At 47.1% G+C, this 19,416-nt stretch overlaps 1 protein-coding gene across 1 annotated transcript; it reads left to right on the top strand.

Moving 5' to 3' along the window:
• Positions 1–1,805: 1,805 nt before the first annotated feature.
• LOC102445121 (uncharacterized) lies at positions 1,806–17,984 on the top strand. The gene is made up of 3 exons (XM_089774408.1): positions 1,806–2,761; positions 2,836–2,878; positions 17,013–17,984. The coding sequence occupies exons 1-3, from the start codon at positions 1,821–1,823 to the stop codon at positions 17,982–17,984; spliced, it is 1,956 nt and encodes a 651-aa protein (XP_089630534.1). The 5' UTR covers positions 1,806–1,820.
• Positions 17,985–19,416: the final 1,432 nt, after the last annotated feature.

The following is a 19,416-nucleotide window of genomic DNA, read 5'->3' as shown; positions in this document are numbered from 1 at the left end:
GCAAAATTTGCAGTTGACATCAAACTGCTCAAGATAGTTAAGACCAAAGCAGGCTGTGAAGAGCTTCAAAAAGTTCTCACCAATCTAAGGGTATGTCTACACTACAGCGCTAATTTGAACTAACTTAGTTCGAATTAGTTAATTCGAACTAAGCTAATTCGAACTAACGCATCCAGACTAAAAAACTAGTTCAAATTAGCATTTTGCTAATTTGAACTAGCATGTCCACATTAAGTGGACCCTTAGCCAGGGTTAAGGATGGCCGGAAGCAGTGCTGGCAGGGCATCAGATGAGGACTTAGAGTATGGAGCTGCTGTCTCAGGCTAGCCGAGGGATGTGCTTAAAGGGACCCGACCCCCACCCCGGACAGACAGTTCTCAGGGGTGCCCCGCTTGCAAAGCAGTCCTGGCTTGGATTTCCCGGAGTACCCACACTGGGCACATAACAGCACTCGGCCATCAGACTGACTGCACTTGCCGCAGGCTGCCATCTGGGGAGAGAGGGCAATCGGGGGGCTGCAGGAGAGGTTCCACCCCCAGAAGCCCGCAGAGCCAGCCCAGTCCTCTCCATCGGGAGCTCATACCCCATTCCTCCCTCACCTCCTTCCACTTACCCCTTCCTAGTCCCCCTTCCTGATGTACAAAATAAAGGACAATTGTGTTCAAAAATAGAATCTCTCTTTATTGAACAAAACTCGGGGAGACTGGGAAAAGAAGGCGGGAGAGGGGAAGAGAGAGGGTGGAAGAGGGGAGGGCAACTACAATGATCAGGGGTTTGGAACAGGTCCCATATGAAGAGAGGCTAAAGAGACTGGGACTTTTCAGCTTAGAAAAGAGGAGACGGAGGGGTGATAGGATAGAGGTCTCTAAAAGCATGAGTGGGGTGGAGAGGGTGCATACAGAAAAGTTCTTCATTAGTTCCCATAATAGAAGGACTAGAGGACACCAAAGGAAAGGAATGGGTAGCAGGCTTCAAACTAGTAACAGAAAGTTGTTCTTCACAAAGCAAATAGTCAACCTGTGGAACTCCTTGCTGCAGGAGGCTGTGAAGGCTAGAACTAGAACAGAGTTTAAAGAGAAGTCCAAAGTAACTGCCCGCATCTACATGCGGCAGTGAAATGGGATTCCAATTTAAAGCCCCTAAATCGAATTAGCTGGTAAACCTCATTGCAGGAGGAATACCAGCTAATTAGAGTTAGGGCTTTAAATCGGAATCCCTAAGGGGGGATATGATAAAGGTTTATAAAATCATGACTGATGTGGAAAAAGTGAATAAGGAGAAGTTATTTACTTATTCCCACAATATAAGAACTAGGGATCACCACATGAAATTAATAGGCAGCAGGTTTCAAACAAACAAAAGGAAGTTTTTCTTTCCTCAGCGCATAGTCCACCTGTGGAACTCCTTGCCAGAGGATGCGGTGAAGGCCAGGACTTTAATAGGGTTCAAAAAAGAGCTAGTTAGATTCAAGGCAGTTCAGTCCATCAATGGCTATTAGCCAGGATGGGTAGGAATGGTGTCCCTAGCCTCTGTTTCTCTGGAGGTGGGTGACAGGGAAGGGATCGTGTGAGGATTCCCTGTTGTGATCCATCCCTCTGGGGCATCTGGTATTGGCCACTGTCGGCAGACACGATACTGGGCTGGATGCACCATTGGTCTGACCCAATGTGTCAATTCTTATGGTCAGATGAAATCCAGGCAGATGACACCTACTGCCTTTTCTTTGTCGAAAAAATCAGTTCAGGAAATCTGTCTAATGTCATGGTGCCGCCAAATCTTTCACTGCTCATTACTCTTTCCATTGTCTCGTGATACAGCTCATGGAGATGGAGGAAGGAGGAAACCAAACAACGGTCACCGAATTCATCCTGCTGGGGTTTGGGGATCTCCCTGCATTGCCCATCCTTCTCTTCCTGGTTCTCCTAGCGATCTACATTGTGACCATGGCTGGGAACCTCCTCATCATTGCGTTAGTTATGACTGATCAACACCTTCACACCCCCATGTACTTCTTCCTGGGCAACCTGTCCTTTTTGGAGAGCTGCTACAGCTCCGCCATCCTGCCCCGGCTGCTGGCCGGGCTCCTGACAGGGAACAGAACCATCTCTGTGGTGGGCTGCATGACCCAGTTCTTTTTCTTTTGTTTTCTTGCAACCACAGAGTGTTACCTCCTGGCTGCCATGGCTTACGATCGGTATTTAGCCATATGCAAACCGCTGCACTATGGAACCCGCATGAATGGCCGGCTGTGTCTCCAGCTAGCAGCCGGGTGTTGGATAAGTGGCTTTCTCCCGTGTACACTAATGATGTCTTTCATGTCACAGTTGGTTTTTTGTGGTTCCAATGAAATGGACCACTTCTTTTGCGACTACGCGCCGATGCTAAAGCTCTCCTGTAGCGACACCAGCCTCCTCACGCTGGTGCTTTATGTATTTTCCTTCCTCGATGCAGTTTCCCCATTTCTATTAACCGTGACTTCCTACGTTTGTGTCATCAACACCATCCTGAGAATCCCATCCTCCACCGGGAGGCAGAAGACCTTTTCCACCTGCTCCTCCCACCTCATCATTGTAGCACTTTTCTATGGGACCATCATGATCGTCTACATGCTACCGAAATCCAACACGCTGAAAGCCCTCAACAAAGTGTTCTCGGTCATCTACACGGTTCTGACTCCGCTGGCTAATCCGCTCATCTACAGTCTGAGAAACAGAGAGGTCAAGGAAGCCCTGCGAAATATGGGCAGGAAGTGTATGGCCTTCATAAAGATTACCTGAATAAAACAAGGACCAATCGACCCTGTTTTGGTTATGAAAGAAGGAGAGTCTGAGTGGGCCCTGATACAGAAAAACAGAATATAACAGGTGTGTGTATGTGTGTATGTGTGTGTGTGTGAGCACAGGGGTGGGGCAGGTTTTAACTTTTTACCAAAACAACAGAAATCTGAACAACAGAAAAAATGTGTAAATTAGAACCTGAATTCTGAAAATGTTGATCTAGAAAGAGTCAAAATGGCTACGTCTACACTGGCATGATTTTCCAGAAATGCTTTTAATGGAAAACTTTTCTGTTAAAAGCATTTTCGGAAAATCGCGTCTAGATTGGCAGGACGCTTTTCCGCAAAAGCAATTTTTTCGGAAAAGCATCCGTGGCTAATCTAGACGTGGTTTTGCGCAAAAAAGCCCCGATCGCCATTTTAGCCAGCGGGGCTTTTTTGCGCAAAACAGCACTGAGCTGTTTCCACTGGCCCTCTTGCGCAAATGATTTATGCAAGAGGGCTTTTGCCCGAACGGGAGCAGCACAGTATTTCCGCAAGAGCACTGACGATCTTACATGAGATCGTCAGTGTTCTTGTGGAAATTCAAACATCTGATTTTGTGGAAAAAATTGCCAGTCTAGACACAGCCAATATGTCCTACGCTGATGTGGTTGTGATGGACCCCGGATATTAGAAAGACAAGGTGGATTAGATAATAACTTCTATTCTTTCTGCGAGTGGGGGACTCAAACTTTCAAGCGGATACAAAATGGGTGTCTGCAAAATGGGTGTCTCAGCTAATACCTGTTGCATCACCTTGTTGAGATAAGTAGCCCATATTTCAAGGGATAGATACAGAGCAGGGCTTCTTAAACTTCATTCCATCATGACCCCGGCGGACAGTAAATGACTAGATGACCCAAAGAGGGGTAACCATATTTGTACTAGCCACAAATACAATAGTTTTAACTTCGGAAACAAAAATGATAGATGTATGCAAAGCATAGAATCATATTCAGAATGTTATACCCTTTCGAAGAATATCTCACATGACCCATTACACGGGTAGCTTTTTCAGACCCTGCCTGGGATTTCACTATCTTGAGGCGTATCGTATCATCTTCACGTTTTGTCACACCCCCCTCCCCAGTTTAACCCTTTCTCCAGATCATTTCTGAATATGTTGAATAGGACTGGTCCCACCAAGGGCTGCTGAAGATGGAATAAGATGGGCTATTGGCCCTGCGCCCCCAATAATCCACCTTTGACCTTCAATCCTCATCAGCCCGTTCCCCTTCCCCTATCCACTCCTGGCTTCCCCTGAACTGCTCTGCTACTAAGCATCAATCCCAACCTACATCTCTGCCACCCCATCCATGCCCCCCTCAAATACACCCTGGGGCTCTGTCTGCACCCCTCGTCTGTTCCTATCCTGGGCCTGAGCTCACGTTTTCTGCAGCTCCCAGTCCTGTCCCATAGCCCCACCACATCCTCCGTGGCTGCAGGGTGCATTATAAATGGGTGCAGTATGGGGAACGTGAGGGAGAGAGAAGGCTGGATGGGTTTGAGAGCACCGTTCAACTACCTGCAGAGGGTCCAAAGAGGATGGAGAGAGGCTGTTCTCAATATTGACAGATGGCAGAACAAGGAGCAAGAGTCTCAAGTTGTGGGGGGGGGGGAGGTCTAGGTTGGATATTAGGAAAAACTATTTCCCTAGGAGGGTGGGGAAGCAGTGGGCTGGGTTCCCTAAGGAGGAGATGGAATCGCCATCCCTAGAGATTCTGAAGTCCCGGCTTAAAGCCCTGGCTGGGATGATTGAGTTGGACTTGCTCCTGCCCTGGGCAGGGGGATGGACTCGCTGACTCCTGAGGGCTCTGCCAGCCCTGGAATTCAAGGATTCTGTGGTCTTACCTCGCAAGGAGCAGGGAACACTGGGCTAGAGGGACCTTGAGAGGTCATCAAGTCCGGTCTTCTGCCCTCCCTGTAGGACCATGCACCATCTAGATCATCCCCGACAGGAATCTATCTACCCTGCTCTGAAATATCTCCAGAAATGGGGGTTCCACAACCTCCTGAGGCAATTTATTCCAGTGTTTCACCACCCTGACCATTGGAGGTTTTTCGTAGGGTCCAACTCAACCTCCACCCTCCCCTTGCTGCAATTTAAAAGTCAACAAGTGGGCTGGGATTCTCCACAGATTTAGGCACCCAGCTTCTACTGAATGGGGAACCGGAGCCCCAGTGAAAGTGAGGTGGTGGGGCAGCTTCTGTCCTGGCCTAGGGGGTAGGGCGTTCACTTGGGGAGGACAGAGTCACGGGTCTCCAAACTCCGACAGAAAGTTGCAGAGAGTAAGACACTGAAGCCTGAACGTTAGTGCCCCATCCTGCTTCCCATGCCAGCCTGCTATTGCTCAAATGCACTCCTATCCCCATTACAAGAGACCCAGCCTTCTCCTCCCATTCTCACCAGTAAAATATCTTCTTTATCTTCCTTCACACCATGAAGCAACCAAACCACAACAAAACTAGAGCTCCTCATGTGGCATTATTGGATTTTTTATATGGACTATGGGGCTGCATCCTCACCAGCCCCTCCTTGATGGGGATAGGCAGCCCCAGCTCTCCCCCCAGCTGCCAGGAATGCCCGGGGCCAGAGACATGCCAGCACTGGTCTCTCAGTCCCCCTGGCCTCCAAGGAAGGCTAAATAGCAGTTTGGTAGAAAAAGACGTGGGGATTACAGTGGATGAGAAGCTGGAGATGGGTCAACAGGGTGCTCTTGTAGCCAAGAAGGCTAATGGCATATTAGGGTGCGTTAGGAGGAGCATTGCCAGCAGATCCAGAGAAATGATTATTCCCCTTTATTCAGCTCTGGTGAAGCCACATCTGGAGTATTGTGTCCAGTTCTGGGCCCCCCACTACAGAAAGGATGTGGATGCATTGGAGAGGGTCCAGCAGAGGGTGACCAAAATGATGAGGGGGCTGGAGCACATGACCTATGAGGAGAGGCTGAGGGATTTGGGCTTGTTTAGTCTGAAGAAGAGAAGAGCGAGGGGGGATTGGAGAGCAGCCTTCAACTTCCTGAAGGAACTCTGAGGCCTGTGCTCAAAGGGACCCCCCCAGACAGCCAGCTTCCCTGCTTGCTTGCCTACCTCGATGAGGGACAGAAAAGCATTTTGTCTCTGCGTGCGCTGGTTGCCCTCACTCGGGACACCACAGCACTCTGCAACATGGAGTCAGAGCCGCCCCTGGGCACTCTGTTGCTTCTCTTGGATGTGTTGCTTTGAGCCTGGCTTCACTTTCTGCGGGCTGCCATCCGGATGGTCCATCGGGGGGCTGTCAGTATCCAGGAGGCCCTGCGGGAGAGCATCTACCCTGAGGAGCACTAAAAGCGTCCCTGGTCTTCCCTACTGGGGGCTTGTGCCTCATTCCTCCCTCACGTTCTTCCACTTCCCCCTCCCTAACCCCCCTTCCTGATGTCAAACAAAATACACATATTTTCATGAACACAAACTCTCTTTATTTAACAAAACTGGGGGGAGGGATGAAACTCTGGGGAGACTGGGGAAAGGAGGCGGGAGAGGAGAGAAGAGAGGGTGGGAGAGGGGAGGGGGGAACCTGGGAGGAGGGAGCTGGAAGGGGGAAGCAAGGGGAAGAAGGGGGAGGAGAAGCTCAGAGCTCAGGGTTGGGGGTCTCACCGAACCAACTTGACTTTCATGCTAACCTGCTCCTGGGTTCACATGTGGCCTTTGGTGTCCAGGCTGGCAGCTACCCTGCCATAGACGGCCAGGTTCCTCCATCTAATGCGGAGATCAAGGATGTTGGGGGCATCCCCCCGAAACTTCAATAAGGTCCATGATCTCCACCCTGGACCGGAAAGTCACCCATCTTCTCCGGGACCTGTCAGGCTCCTGGGAGCTGGCAGACTGCTCCTGGGGAGCGGTGGAGGGCTGGCTGGCAGTGGCTTACTGGCTCCTGTTGTGGGGCCACTGGGTCAGGGGCAGTGACTGCTGGCTCTGGGCTGACAGGTTTGGAGCTGACACAGGCACTGTGGCCAGAGTCTACCCCTTTAAGGGCTCTGGTGAGTGGGGTGGGAGAGGAATGTTCTTGGTTGAGGCTGGAGTGGCCACCAGGGCACCCTGGGAAGGCTGGAGGCCCCCTATTTCAATATTAGTGTCTACACAGCACTTATTTCGAATTTGGCATTATTCCTCGGAGAATGAGGTTCACCAAAATTCAAAATAAGTGCTTCACTACTTCAGATTAATTTTGAAATAGCAGTTTGGCTGTGTAGATGCTAGTAAAGTCATTTTGAAATAACAGCTGTTAGTTCAAAATAAATTTGCTGTGTAGACATACCCTCGGTCATGTGCTCCAGCCCCAAATAATTTTGGTTGCCCTCCTCTGGACCCTCTCCAATGCATCCACAACCTTTCTATAATGGGGACCCCTGAACTGGATGCAATACTCCAGAAGTGGCCTCACCAGAGCTGAATAAATGGGAATAATCACTTCTCTGGATCTGCTGGCAATGCTCCTCCTAATGCACCCTAACATGCTATTAGCCTTCTTGGCTACAAGGATCCACTCTTGACTCATCTCCAGCTTCTCATCCACTGTATCCCCAGGTCCTTTTCTGCTGAACTGCTGCTTAGCCAGTCGGTCCCCAGCCTGTACCAATGCTTGGGATTCTTCCACCCCATGTGTAGGACTCTGCACTTGTCCTTGTTGAATCTCATCTGATTTCTTTTGGCCCAACCCTCCAATTTGTCTAGGTCACTCTGGACCCTATCCCTGCCCTCCAATGTATCTACCTCTCCCCCTAGCTTCATGTCACTGGCAAACTTGCTGAGGGTGCAATCCATCCCCTCATCCAGGTCATTAATAAAGATGTTGAACAAAACTAGCCCTAGAACCGACCCTTGGGGCGCACTCTCCTTGAAGCCAATGATTCTTTCCTCAAACTACAAAGGAATTTGAATCTTCCTCATGTTAATAATAGGCAAGGTATTACAGTACACGATTCAAAGTGTGATAAGTGCTTTAACAAAGAATTTTCATTTTCTTCGGCCTACAAAATAGAATTGACATTGGTTCAAGTTTTCTATTGTAACATTCCCTTTGATCTCTTTCTTTGCCTTTTCAGTCAGTTATTCTCCTGTCTCCATTACTTTCTCCTGAGAATCAGTAGTTTTCCATAAATTCCCCTTCGCCATTAGCAATGAGTTGGTGCTTATATCGTTGTTTTCACCTTCTAAAAACAAATAATAACGTTCCCTCTAGTCAATAATTTCAAATTCCCACCAGCAGAAACATCAAGGGAGGTTACATCATCCTGTAGGAAGAAGACATTTCCAACCACAGGGTCACTGATTTCTATGATAGGGTATGTCTACACTACCCTCCTAGTTCGAACTAGGAGGGTAATGTATGCATACCGCACTTGCTAATGAAGCCCGGGATTTGAATTTCCCGGGCTTCATTAGCATAAGCGGGGAGCCGCCATTTTTAAATCCCCGCTGCTTCGAACCCCGTGTAGCGCGGCTACACGGGGCTCGAACTAGGTAGTTCGGACTAGGGTGCCTATTCCGAACTACCGGTACACCTCGTTTCACGAGGAGTAACGGTAGTTCGGAATAGGACCCTAGTCCGAACTACCTAGTTCGAGCCCCGTGTAGCCGCGCTACACGGGGTTCGAAGCAGCGGGGATTTAAAAATGGCGGCTCCCCGCTTATGCTAATGAAGCCCGGGAAATTCAAATCCCGGGCTTCATTAGCAAGTGCGGTATGCATACATTACCCCGCTAGTTCGAACTAGCGGGGTAGTGTAGACATACCCATAGAGAATAAAAGCAAAATACACTTTGTTGGATCCAGACATCCAGGTAGGAGTGCAAAGCACAGCTGACTGAGATAACTGGACACTGTCAGTGGTAGCAGTGGCTGGATAATATAGTGGAAAAACTAAAATCCGATCTCAGAACGTCTAAAGGAAGGTTTAGAGTTAGTCTGCAGCTGATACAAGATCCTCCATGTGAAAGGTAATGAAACCAAATGATTTTGAGAAGAAAAATATGGGCATCATTTTTTGTGTCTGAAGGTGTGAATATTAACTAGGTATTTGTGTGTCCAGTGTAATTCCACCCGAGGAATTCCCACCAGGTGTGGTACTTGCAAGTCTCGACAGTTGTCTGGGAAGAATCTATTCAGTGTAATGAGCCATTAGGGGGAAAATAGGCCTTCAGAGAAAATCATCCCCCACTTGGTGAACCTTTCTAAGTACAGACCAGAGAGCCTGTAATTAATGGTTAGTGGGACTCTCCATGGGTAGGTGAACAGGTCCCGTGTCTCTCGTCTCCATCTGGGGATGTCTGTATTTTTCCTTATATACATGCTACAGCTATACAAGGCAGGGAGTAATCTCATTGATTCTTCTTCACTCCACACACACGAGGACCCCTGGAAAGACCTGATAAAACAAAGACTGAGCTGGGGGAAGTGCCGGATCCAGGCGACAGCGATTTCTAGCTTGTGCATGGAAACCCGACCAAAAAAAACTATAGCTTGCACCTTGAGAATCTACCGCTTTGCTGGTGTCATCACTCAGGGTAAGAAACGGCCTGTGTATTGTCAGTCTAATCAGTGTGTTATGCTCAGTTTGTGGTTTTGTGCATTTCTTAGTAATCTGCTCTGATCTGTTTGCTGTCCCTTCCAATCGCTGAAAAAAACGTGGTTAAGAAACTTGTTTGTTTCCAGTTCTGGGTCCCCCATTACAGAAAGAATGTGGACACATTGGAGATGGCCCAGCGGAGGCAACCAAAATGGTTCGGGGGGCTGCAGCACATGACATATGAGAAGCAGCTGAGGGATTTGGGCTTATTTAGTCTGCAGAAGAGAAGAGTGAGGGGGGATTTGAGAGCAGCCTTCAACTTCCTGAAGGGGGGTTCCAAAGAGGATGGAGAGAGGCTGTTCTCAGTAGTGACAGATGGCAGAACAAGGAGCAATGGGCTCAAGTTACAGTGGGGGAGGTCTAAGTTGTATATTAGGAAAAACTATTTCCCTAAGCGGGTGGGGAAGCCCTGGGATGGGTTCCCTAGGGAGGGGGTGGAATCTCCAGCCCTAGAGGTTTTTAAGTCTTGGCTTGACAAAGTCCTGGCTGGGTTGATAGAGTTGGGGTTGGTTCTGCTTTGGGCAGGGAGCTGGATTTGATGACTCCTGAGGTCTCTTCCAGCTCTATGATCTGTATGATTCTATGAAGTGGCTTGAAGTAAAGTGTGCATGGGAAAATCACAACTTGATTAACAGTAGTGTGCATGTTCCTGTCCACATTGAGAGGAGGATGAACCAGGTAACAGAATCCTACTGCAAGTTCATACAGTCCTGGGGACCTCGGCTGGGGAAGCTCCGCATCACTGTTGGTTCATGCAGCAGCTGGGCTGAGAGCCTTTAGAACCCCCCTTCAGGAAGTTGAAGGCTGCTCTCAAATCCCCCCTCACTCTTCTCGTCAACGGAGCCATGTAGATTTGTTTGTTTGGCAAAGGGAAATGAAGCCGTGATTTAAATAATCGCGGCTTCATTTAAATTTAAATGGCTGCCGTGCTGAGCCGACAAACAGCTGATCAGCTGTTTGTCAGCTCAGCGTGCTAGTCTGGACGCTCCCGCGCCAACATAAAAGCCCTTTATCGACCTCCCCGGTAAACTTCATCCTACGAGGCATAACAGAGAGGTCGATAAAGGGCTTTCAGGTCGGCACGAGAGCATCCAGACTAGCATGCTGAGCCGACAAACAGCTGATCAGTATCGATCCCCCAGCATCGATGTGTGTCAGTCAGTGATGGAGTGTGTGTTTATGTTCCAGACAGTGTGTGTGTGTGTGTGTGTGTGTGTGTGTGTGTGGTTCCCCACCCTGCTCTGCAGAGATGCCATACATGGACAGAAGGGAGAGAGGTGAGGGGAATGCCTTAACATCAGCACCCCCTGTGTCTCCCCTCCCCACACAACACACACTGTGCACAGCAAGCAGGATGATGCTGGAAGATTAGGGGATCAGATGCATTGGACATTCCAAAGCCGTTGGGAACTGAGTTCCCTGAAGTTCTTGTAATGTCAAAAAGGGGATCGATACTTTGTTCACGTGGAAGTTTAGAAATCTTCCTGGCCAGTGTTTGGAGTTGCAGGTCCAGAGATCACATTGACCTGGGAGCTTTAGCCAGGTCAAGTAATTTTGAACTGGGGCTCAAGTAATTTTCTTCTTACTATAAAACAGAATTGACATTGGTTCCATTTTGCTATTATTCTCCCAGATACCTATATAATACATCAGAGGACCAGAGATTCGCACCGAGATCAGAAAATCTGTCTCCATTATTTTTCTCTGAAACGAGACATTCCCTTTTTATTATTATTTTGCTTTTCCTTTTGGGTCAACGGTTCTGCATTCTCCATACTCTTCCCTTTTTTAACCACTTGTTTTCCATAATTTTCTCCCTTGAGGTTTGCAGCAAGACTGTCCGTATACAGTTGTTCTTTCCCTTTCTCAAAACCCATAGTAACTTTCATGCATGTGATAATTTTCAATTCCCACATCAGAAACATCAAGGGAGTTTGCCTCATCTCAGCGGAAGGAGAAATAACCAACCAAAAGAGACATTCTTTTCTGTGAATGGGAAGAAAAGCAAATTCACCAGGATCCAGGCTTCCAGGTAGGAACTCAAAGCTCCATTGACTGAGATAATTGAAGACTTAGAGTATGTTTACACCATGGCGTTATTTCAAAATATCTAATTTTGAAATAGTTATTTCAAAATACCTTCTTTTGAAATAAGGCATCTACACACAAAATGCATTGCGGAATAGCTTTTTGCTATTTTGAAATAGCTCAATCACACTGATTGGACGTTGAATCGCATTTGAGGCCAGCCGGAACTGGTTCCGGCAGGGCATCAGGTCAGAAGTTACCTAGTGGCCAGGGCGGCCAGCAGGGCACCCTGGGAAGGGCTGGAGGCCCCCTATTTCGAAATAAGCATCTACGCAGCACTTATTTCGAAATCGCAGTTTTGAAATTGGTGCTATTCCTCATGGAATGAGGTTTACAATTTCAAAATAAGCCCTCCGCTACTTTGAATTAATTTTGAAATAACTTTCCTAGCGTCTACACAAGACAACTTCTATTTCAAAATAACTTTGCTGTGTAGACATACCCTAACAGTTGTAGAGGAGACTGGAAAATGTACTGCAAAGATTCTAATCTTACCTCAGTTTCTTAAGTTGACTTTCCCCTTTAGTGTAGACCAGGCCAAAGGATATATATCTCTCTTTGATTGAACAACACAGGTGGAAAGTTAATTTCCCATTTCCTGAAGTCAAAATACACCTTCCCTATTAAAATTCCCAACTTCTGACAAACACAGACTATGGACACCATCGCTGCCCACCCTGCCTAATCGCCACTTGTGGACTTACTCTCCCTCAACGACTCTTGTGTATTGGCTGTGGTGTTTGTATTCTATTGTTTGCCATGGGAAGTTTGAGGCTCATAACAAGTTGAAACAAGAAAGTTCTCTCTGGGCTCTGTGTGCATGTTTTCTTGATTTCCAGTTTTCTGTCATATGTTAGGGTACAGTTAGACTGCGAGGATATATTGAAAAAAGATAAGCAAAAAAACCCAGAAGAGCAAATGCGTTCTCTCGACATGGCAGAGATTTTTCGGGATACTTCTGGTATCCCGAAAGTCCCCTTCAGTCTAGCCATACTCTTACGTTACACCAGAGTCAATGCACCGACGCCACTCGCAGCCTAGGCATACGGTGCGTGAGTGCGTCATACATCAGGGGATGAAGAGATGATGGTAGGATATGTCACAAATTGTGTAGGGGGAAAGCAGATTTAGGGGCTCTAATATCTTTGCTTTAAGAGCACGGCTGTTGCTGGACCAGAGAGACCCAAGATTTTGGAGGTTTAATCTGAACTACTTCTCTTTAAACATGTCTGTATTTTATGGCTCATAAAATTTAGAGAAACAAATTTCTATATCTCTGTCTCTAAGGGTATGTCTATACTACTAAGTTAGTTCGAACTAACGGACGTTAGTTCGAACTAACTTTCATAGGCGCTACACTAGCGCTCCGTTAGTTCAAATTTAATTCGAACTAACGGAGCGCTTAGTTCGAACTAGGTAATCCTCATTCCACGAGGATTAAGCCTAGTTCGAATTTACTAGTTCAAATTAAGGGCTGTGTAGCCCCTTAATTCGAACTAGTGGGAGGCTAGCCCTCCCCAGGTTTCCCTGGTGGCCACTCTGGCCAACACCAGGGAAACTCGTCTGCCCCCCTCCCGGCCCCGGACCCCTTAAAGGGGCACGGGCTGGCTACGGTGCCCGTGCCAGGTGTAAGCCTGCCAGCACCCAGCCAGCAGACCCTGCACCTGGCACAGATCGAGCCACCCACCCGATGCCCCCCAGCCCTCCCCCTCTTCGCGGGACCAGGCTGGCGGCTCCCGGGAGCTTGCCCGGGACCGCAAGAGGCAGGCACCCGCCTCGGCTAGTGCGGACATCGTGGACCTCGTCCACGATCTCCGCACTAGGCACAGGAAAGTGGCCGTCTAGGGCAGGAGAGCTGCCAGCCTGGCCACACAGGAGCAGGAGTGCATGAAAATCAAGGTGGTCCACTAAGACCCCTGACCCTGAGCCCTGAGCTTACAATGGCTGTACTGGGTCAGACCAAAGGTCCATCTAGCCCAGTAGCCTGTCTGCCGACAGCGGCCAACACTAGGGACCCTGGAGGGGATGGACCGAAGACAGTGACCAAGCCATTTGTCTCGTGCCATCCCTCTCCAGCCTTCCACAAACCTTGGGCAGGGACACCACTCCTACCCCCTGGCTAATACCATTCCATGGACCCAGCCTCCATGACTTGATCTCACTTCCCTTTAAACTCTGTTCTAGTTCTAGCCTTCACAGCCTCCTGCAGCTAGGAGTTCCACAGGTTGACTATTTGCTTTGTGAAGAACAACTTTCTGTTACTAGTTTGAAGCCTGTTACCCATTCCTTTCCTTTGGTGTCCTCTAGTCCTTCTTTATGGGAACTAATGAAGAACTTTTCTGTATGCACCGTCTCCACCCAACTCCTGCTTTTAGAGACCTCTATCCTGTCCCTCCTCCGTCTCCTCTTTTCTAAGCTGAGAAGTCCCAGTCTCTTTAGCCTCTCTTCATATGGGACCTGTTCCCAACCCCTGATCATGTTAGTTGCCCTCCCCTCTCCCAGTCTCTCTCTTCCACCTCACCCACCTCCTTTTCCCAGTCTCCCCCAGTTTTGTTCAATAAAGACAGATTCCATTTTTGAACACAATTGTCCTTTATTTTGTACATCAAGAAAAGGGGCTAGGGAAGGGTAAGTGGAAGGAGGTGAGGGAGGAATGGGGTACACGCCCCCGATGGTGAGGACTGGGGTGGCTCTGCAGGCTTTTGGGGTGGAACCTCTCCTGCAGCCCCCCGATTGCCCCCTCTCCCCAGATGGCAGCCTGCGGCAAGTGCAGCCGGGCTGATGGCCGAGTGGTGTGATGTGCCCAGTGTGGGCACTCCAGGCACTCCAAGCCAGGACTGCTTTGCAAGCAGGGCACCCCTGAGAACTGTCTGTCCGGAGTGGGGGTTGGGACCCATTAAGCACAGCCCTTGGCTAGCCTGAGACAGCAGCTCCACGCTCTAAGTCCTCCTCTGATGCCCTGCCGGCACTGCTTCCGGCCATCCTTAAACCCGGTTCAGGGTCCACTTAGCGTTTTGCTAATTCGAACTAGCATGTCCACATTAATTCAAACTGGTTTTTTAGGCTAGATCCATTAGTTCGAATTAGCTTAGTTCGAATTAACTAATTCGAACTAAGTTAGTTCGAATTAACGTTGTAGTGTAGACATACCCTAAGGGTGTGCCTACATAGCAAAGTTGTTTCAGAATAACGGCTGTTATTCCGAAATAACTATGTGAACATGTACACAGCAATTCCGTTATTTTGAAACAACTTTGAAATAACAGATGGCAAATTCTGACTTCTGTAAACCTCATTCTACGAAGAATAATGCCAATTCTGAAATAGCTATTTTGAAATAAGGCGGGTGTAGACGCCACTGTTGCTCTTTCAAAATAGCCCCTCATCAGGGCCATTCTAAGGCTACGTCTAGACTGCATCCCTCTGTCAACAGGGATGCAAATCAAGCATGTCGAAATTGCTAATGAAGCAAGGATTTAAATATCCCACACCTCATTAGCATAAACATGGCCGCCACTTTTTTTTGACACGGAGCTTTTTCCAAAAAAAATGGCATTCTAGACGTGGATCTGTTGACACTAAAGCTTTTTTTTTGACAGAACCTATATTCCTCAAAAAATGAGGTTTACAGGATCTGTCGAAAAAGGCTTTATAGTTGACGGATCCACGTCTAGACTGCTGTTTATTCAAAAAAGCTCCGTGTCGAAAAAAAGCAGTGGCCATGTTTATGCTAATGAAGTGCCGGATATTTAAATCCCTGCTTCATTAGCAATTTCAACGTGCCTAGTCTACATCTCTCTGTCGACAGAGGTGTAGTCTAGACATACCCTAAGTTATTCCTCTTATGCTATCTCGATTAAGAGCTCAGTCTATATTATGGGAAATGGTTTCGGACTCATTTTGAGGCTTCCCTGCAGTGTAGACGTACAATTTCAAAATAAGCTATTCCAGAATAACTATTCCAGGCATATTCTCCTTCTGGATAAAAATGACTCTCATTTCTTTCTTGATGATGTTTCATTTTTATTTCACTTACACTTCTCTATATGGGCTTGGCGTCAGATCTCAGTTGCACGTATGTAATTCCACATGAAGCTGATGACATTTACCAGCATGTGAGAAGCTGGGTGTGTGTTTACAGGGGCATGTGTGTGGGTGCAAATCTGTTTCTCAGCATCATCTATCAAATGGTGCGCACTTTTCATTGCATCTGTTGTGATAGAGGGCAGCTGGGTAGATCATGGTGCAAACCAAGCCTCTTGGATGTTTCGGTTTGTTTCTTATGGGGAATGTCTGTACTGCATCTGAAAACTATGATTCCCTGCTCTGGGAGAGCCACAATCACAATTTTCATTGACTTTCATTGGAGAAGGTCCAGAGAAGAGCAACAAGAATGATGAAAGATCTAGACAACTTGAGCTATGATGGAAGACTGAAAGAACTGGGCTTGTTTAGTTTGGAAAGGAAGAGACTGAGAGGGGACATGATAGCACTTTTCAAGTATCTAAAAGGGTGTCACACGGGGGGCTGGAATTGTTCTCCTTGGCCTCTGAGGACAGGACAAGAAGCAATGGGCTTAAACTGCAGCAAGGGAGGTTGAGGTTGGACATTAGGAAAAACTTCCTACCTGTCCGGGTGGTTAAAAACTGGAATAAGTTGCCCAGGGAGGTTGTGGAATCCCCATCACTGGAGATATTTAAGAGCAGGTTGGACAGACACACCTGTTAAGATTGATCCTCCTTTGGGCAGGGGCTGGACTTGATGACCTCCTGAGATTTCTTCCAGCCCTAGGATTCTATGATCTACACAGTGCTTGGTCCTGCCATGAGGGCAGAGGAGGAGACTCAATGACCTCTCGAGGCCCCTTCTAGTTCTAGTGTTGTAGGATTCGATGAGCTGTTGTGCTCAAAATAGCAGTGTAGCCTCCGCCACACAGACTAACTGTCCAGCCCCAATCCCCTCTGAGATCCTAGCCACACAGGTGGCTATTCCAAGCAGCTATCTGTGCTGCCCTGTTCTCACTCCTAGTTTTATCCCGATAACGTCATCAAAGTTACAGGGGGTAGCCAAGTTAGTCTGTACAGGATAAACTTAAAAAACAACAAACTACCAGACTATTTGTTGTTTTTTATGATCAAAGTTAGTTCATGCTGGCCCACCCAAGCAGGGAATTTGACTTTCCAGCTGCAGGCTTCTACATCAGTTGCTACGCCACTCATAAGAGAGAGCTCTTTCCACATCCCCAAAAGCTTTCATTTAAATCTCAAGAGAGCTTAAGGGAGTCAGATGGGACTTTTTTGTGATTCAATGGGGTTCCACGCTCCTGGTTCTCATGTAGTGGAAACTGAACACCCCCAATTATATGAGTCTTCCTCTGTTTATTGACCACTTTTTCTAGTTGAGAGGTGCCATGGCAGGAGGTCGCGTACCCCAAATTTCTGAAAGTGCAGCTCAGAACACAACCTGACTGATTGTTCCATCAATATTCTCTTTTTCTAGATACGTGGTATGGAGAAAGGAGAAGGACGAAATCAAACGCCCATCGTGGAATTCGTCCTTTTAGGGTTTGGGAATGACCCTGAACTGCAGCCCCTCCTCTTCTTTGTGTTTCTAATGATCTATCTTGTGACTTTAGCCGGGAACCTCCTCATCGTGCTGCTAGTGGTAACTGATCGGCACCTTCACAGCCCCATGTACTTCTTCCTGGGAAACCTGGCCTGCTTAGAGACCGGCTTCACCTCCACCATCCTGCCCAGGTTTTTGACCAGTCTTCTCACCGGGGACAGAGCCGTTCCTGTCAAGGGCTGCATCATCCAGTTATATGTCTTTTCCGTCACGTCATCAGCAGAAAATCTGCTCCTCACAGCGATGTCATACGATCGGTACCTAGCCATCTGCCATCCCCTCCGCTACACGGCTCTGATGAATGGCCGGGTATGTTGCCAGATAGTGGCCGGGTGCTGGATAAGTAGCTTTCTGGGCTCTGCCGTTGTTAATATTTTCTTGTGGAAATTAACATTCTGCAATTCCAATGAAATTGACCATTTCTTCTGTGATTTCACCCCCATGCTCAAGCTGTCTTGTGATGACACCCAGATTCTGCAACTGCTGGCATTTATTGTTGCTGCCCTATGGACACTGGTGCCCTTTCTCCTCACTCTGGCATCCTATGTTTGTATCATCAGCTCCATCCTAGGAATCCCGTCCACCACCGGGAGGCAAAAGGCCTTTTCCACCTGCTCCTCCCACCTCATCGTGGTGATGCTTTACTATGTGATTGTGATCGTTGTGTATTTGGTTCCAATCGTCAACCCTGCTGAGGTACCCAAAAAAATAATCTCAGTCTTCTGCACAGTCCTGACTCAGATGATCAACCCTTTCATCTACTGCCTGAGAAACAAGGATGTCAAAGAGTCCTTGAGAAAAACTCTTCATAAACAGGTTGCTGTCAGAAACACGCCTAGAATCTGAAAAGCCACATTTCACCACATAGTGAAACACAGAACAACACGTGTAGTTTCTTAGATCCATTTGAATCTATGAGGAAAATTACCCCTTAGTGTTCTTCCTTCCTTCCTTTCATTCACTGTGTCTATACTACAAAGAAAAGTCGGAAAAAGATACGCAAATTACGCTTTTCAATTTGCATATCTTTTTCCATTTTTCTTCCAAAAGAGGCTTTTCCGACATTTGGCCCATCTACATGGGGCCAAAAGTTGGGAAAAAATGCTTTCTTGGAACATCCCTTCTTTCTTGTAAAACGTGGTTTACAAGGATGCCGACAAAATATCTCTGCTTTTCCAATTTTTTTTTCAGAAATGCAGATGCGTTCCTTAGACGTGAGAGAGCTTTTCCGGGATACTTCTGTAGTCTAGACGTACCCTTTCTTTCTTTCTTTCTTTCTTTCTTTCTTTCTTTCTTTCTTTCTTTCTTTCTTTCTTTCTCTTTCACTCTGTCATTTTTGCAGCATTCATTTCATATATTTAATACAGAATTCTTTATAAAAGCTTGATATGATGAGAAACATTCTTCATGAAAAGTGGTCTTTTTTCCCCACAGACATATGTTTCAGTAAACTACTCTGCATCCGTCATCTGTATACGAATGCTCCTGGCCAAATTTGGCAAGGAGTTGAAAAATCTTGTGAGTGATTCTGAGTCTATTCACCATGGAATCCCTTGGTACTTATTCTGCACTGATGAGGGTCCTTTTTCCCCAAGACACCTTTGAAATACAGGAGAAATGTTGACACCATTGTGAGTGGAGAACTGTGACTGGGTGGGCAGATTGGTAGCTAGATGAAAAAATTGAAAATCTTTGGGTACTTGGGAGTCTCAGTGTCTTGCCATATGAGACTTCTTGCCTGTTCCAATATTTCTGTAGAGTAAAGGCAACGTTAAAATATTTCTGTCTTTGTCAATGCTGATATCGATATCGGTCTGTAAAACTGAAACACAAAATGTATAGTCAACATTTTCAAAGCTCAGAAGACTTCATGTCCCTCACCCACTCAAATAAAAAGAAACAAATGAATGACAACGAACAGGAAATGAACACGCAAAAGCACTAGGCGCCTTTGCAAATCTCAGCCTACATTTTTGTCACCCGGCCTCAGTCACTCCAAATAGAAATGTGCTGTAGAAATAACAATATTTAACAATAGTTAAGGAATAAAAGCTCACTGAGGCTACGTCTAGACTACGAAGAAAAGTCAGAAAAAGATACTTCCATATCTTTTTCTGCTTTTCTTTCGAAAGAGGCTGGAGGAGTAACCCAGAGGCACGAGGAGTAACAGTTAATTCGAAGGAAGGGTTTTGGATCAGACTACTGCAAGTTAAACTGGGCAACCGTCATTTTAAAATGGCGACTGGCCACGAATATGCTAATCAAGCATGGGATATTT

Source organism: Pelodiscus sinensis, chromosome 30, assembly GCF_052426305.1.
Source record: "Pelodiscus sinensis isolate ZL-2025 chromosome 30, ASM5242630v1, whole genome shotgun sequence".
Taxonomy (NCBI): Eukaryota; Metazoa; Chordata; order Testudines; family Trionychidae; genus Pelodiscus; species Pelodiscus sinensis.
The sequence above is the reverse complement of the archived record's forward strand: the minus strand, read 5'-3'. Positions and strand labels throughout refer to the sequence as shown.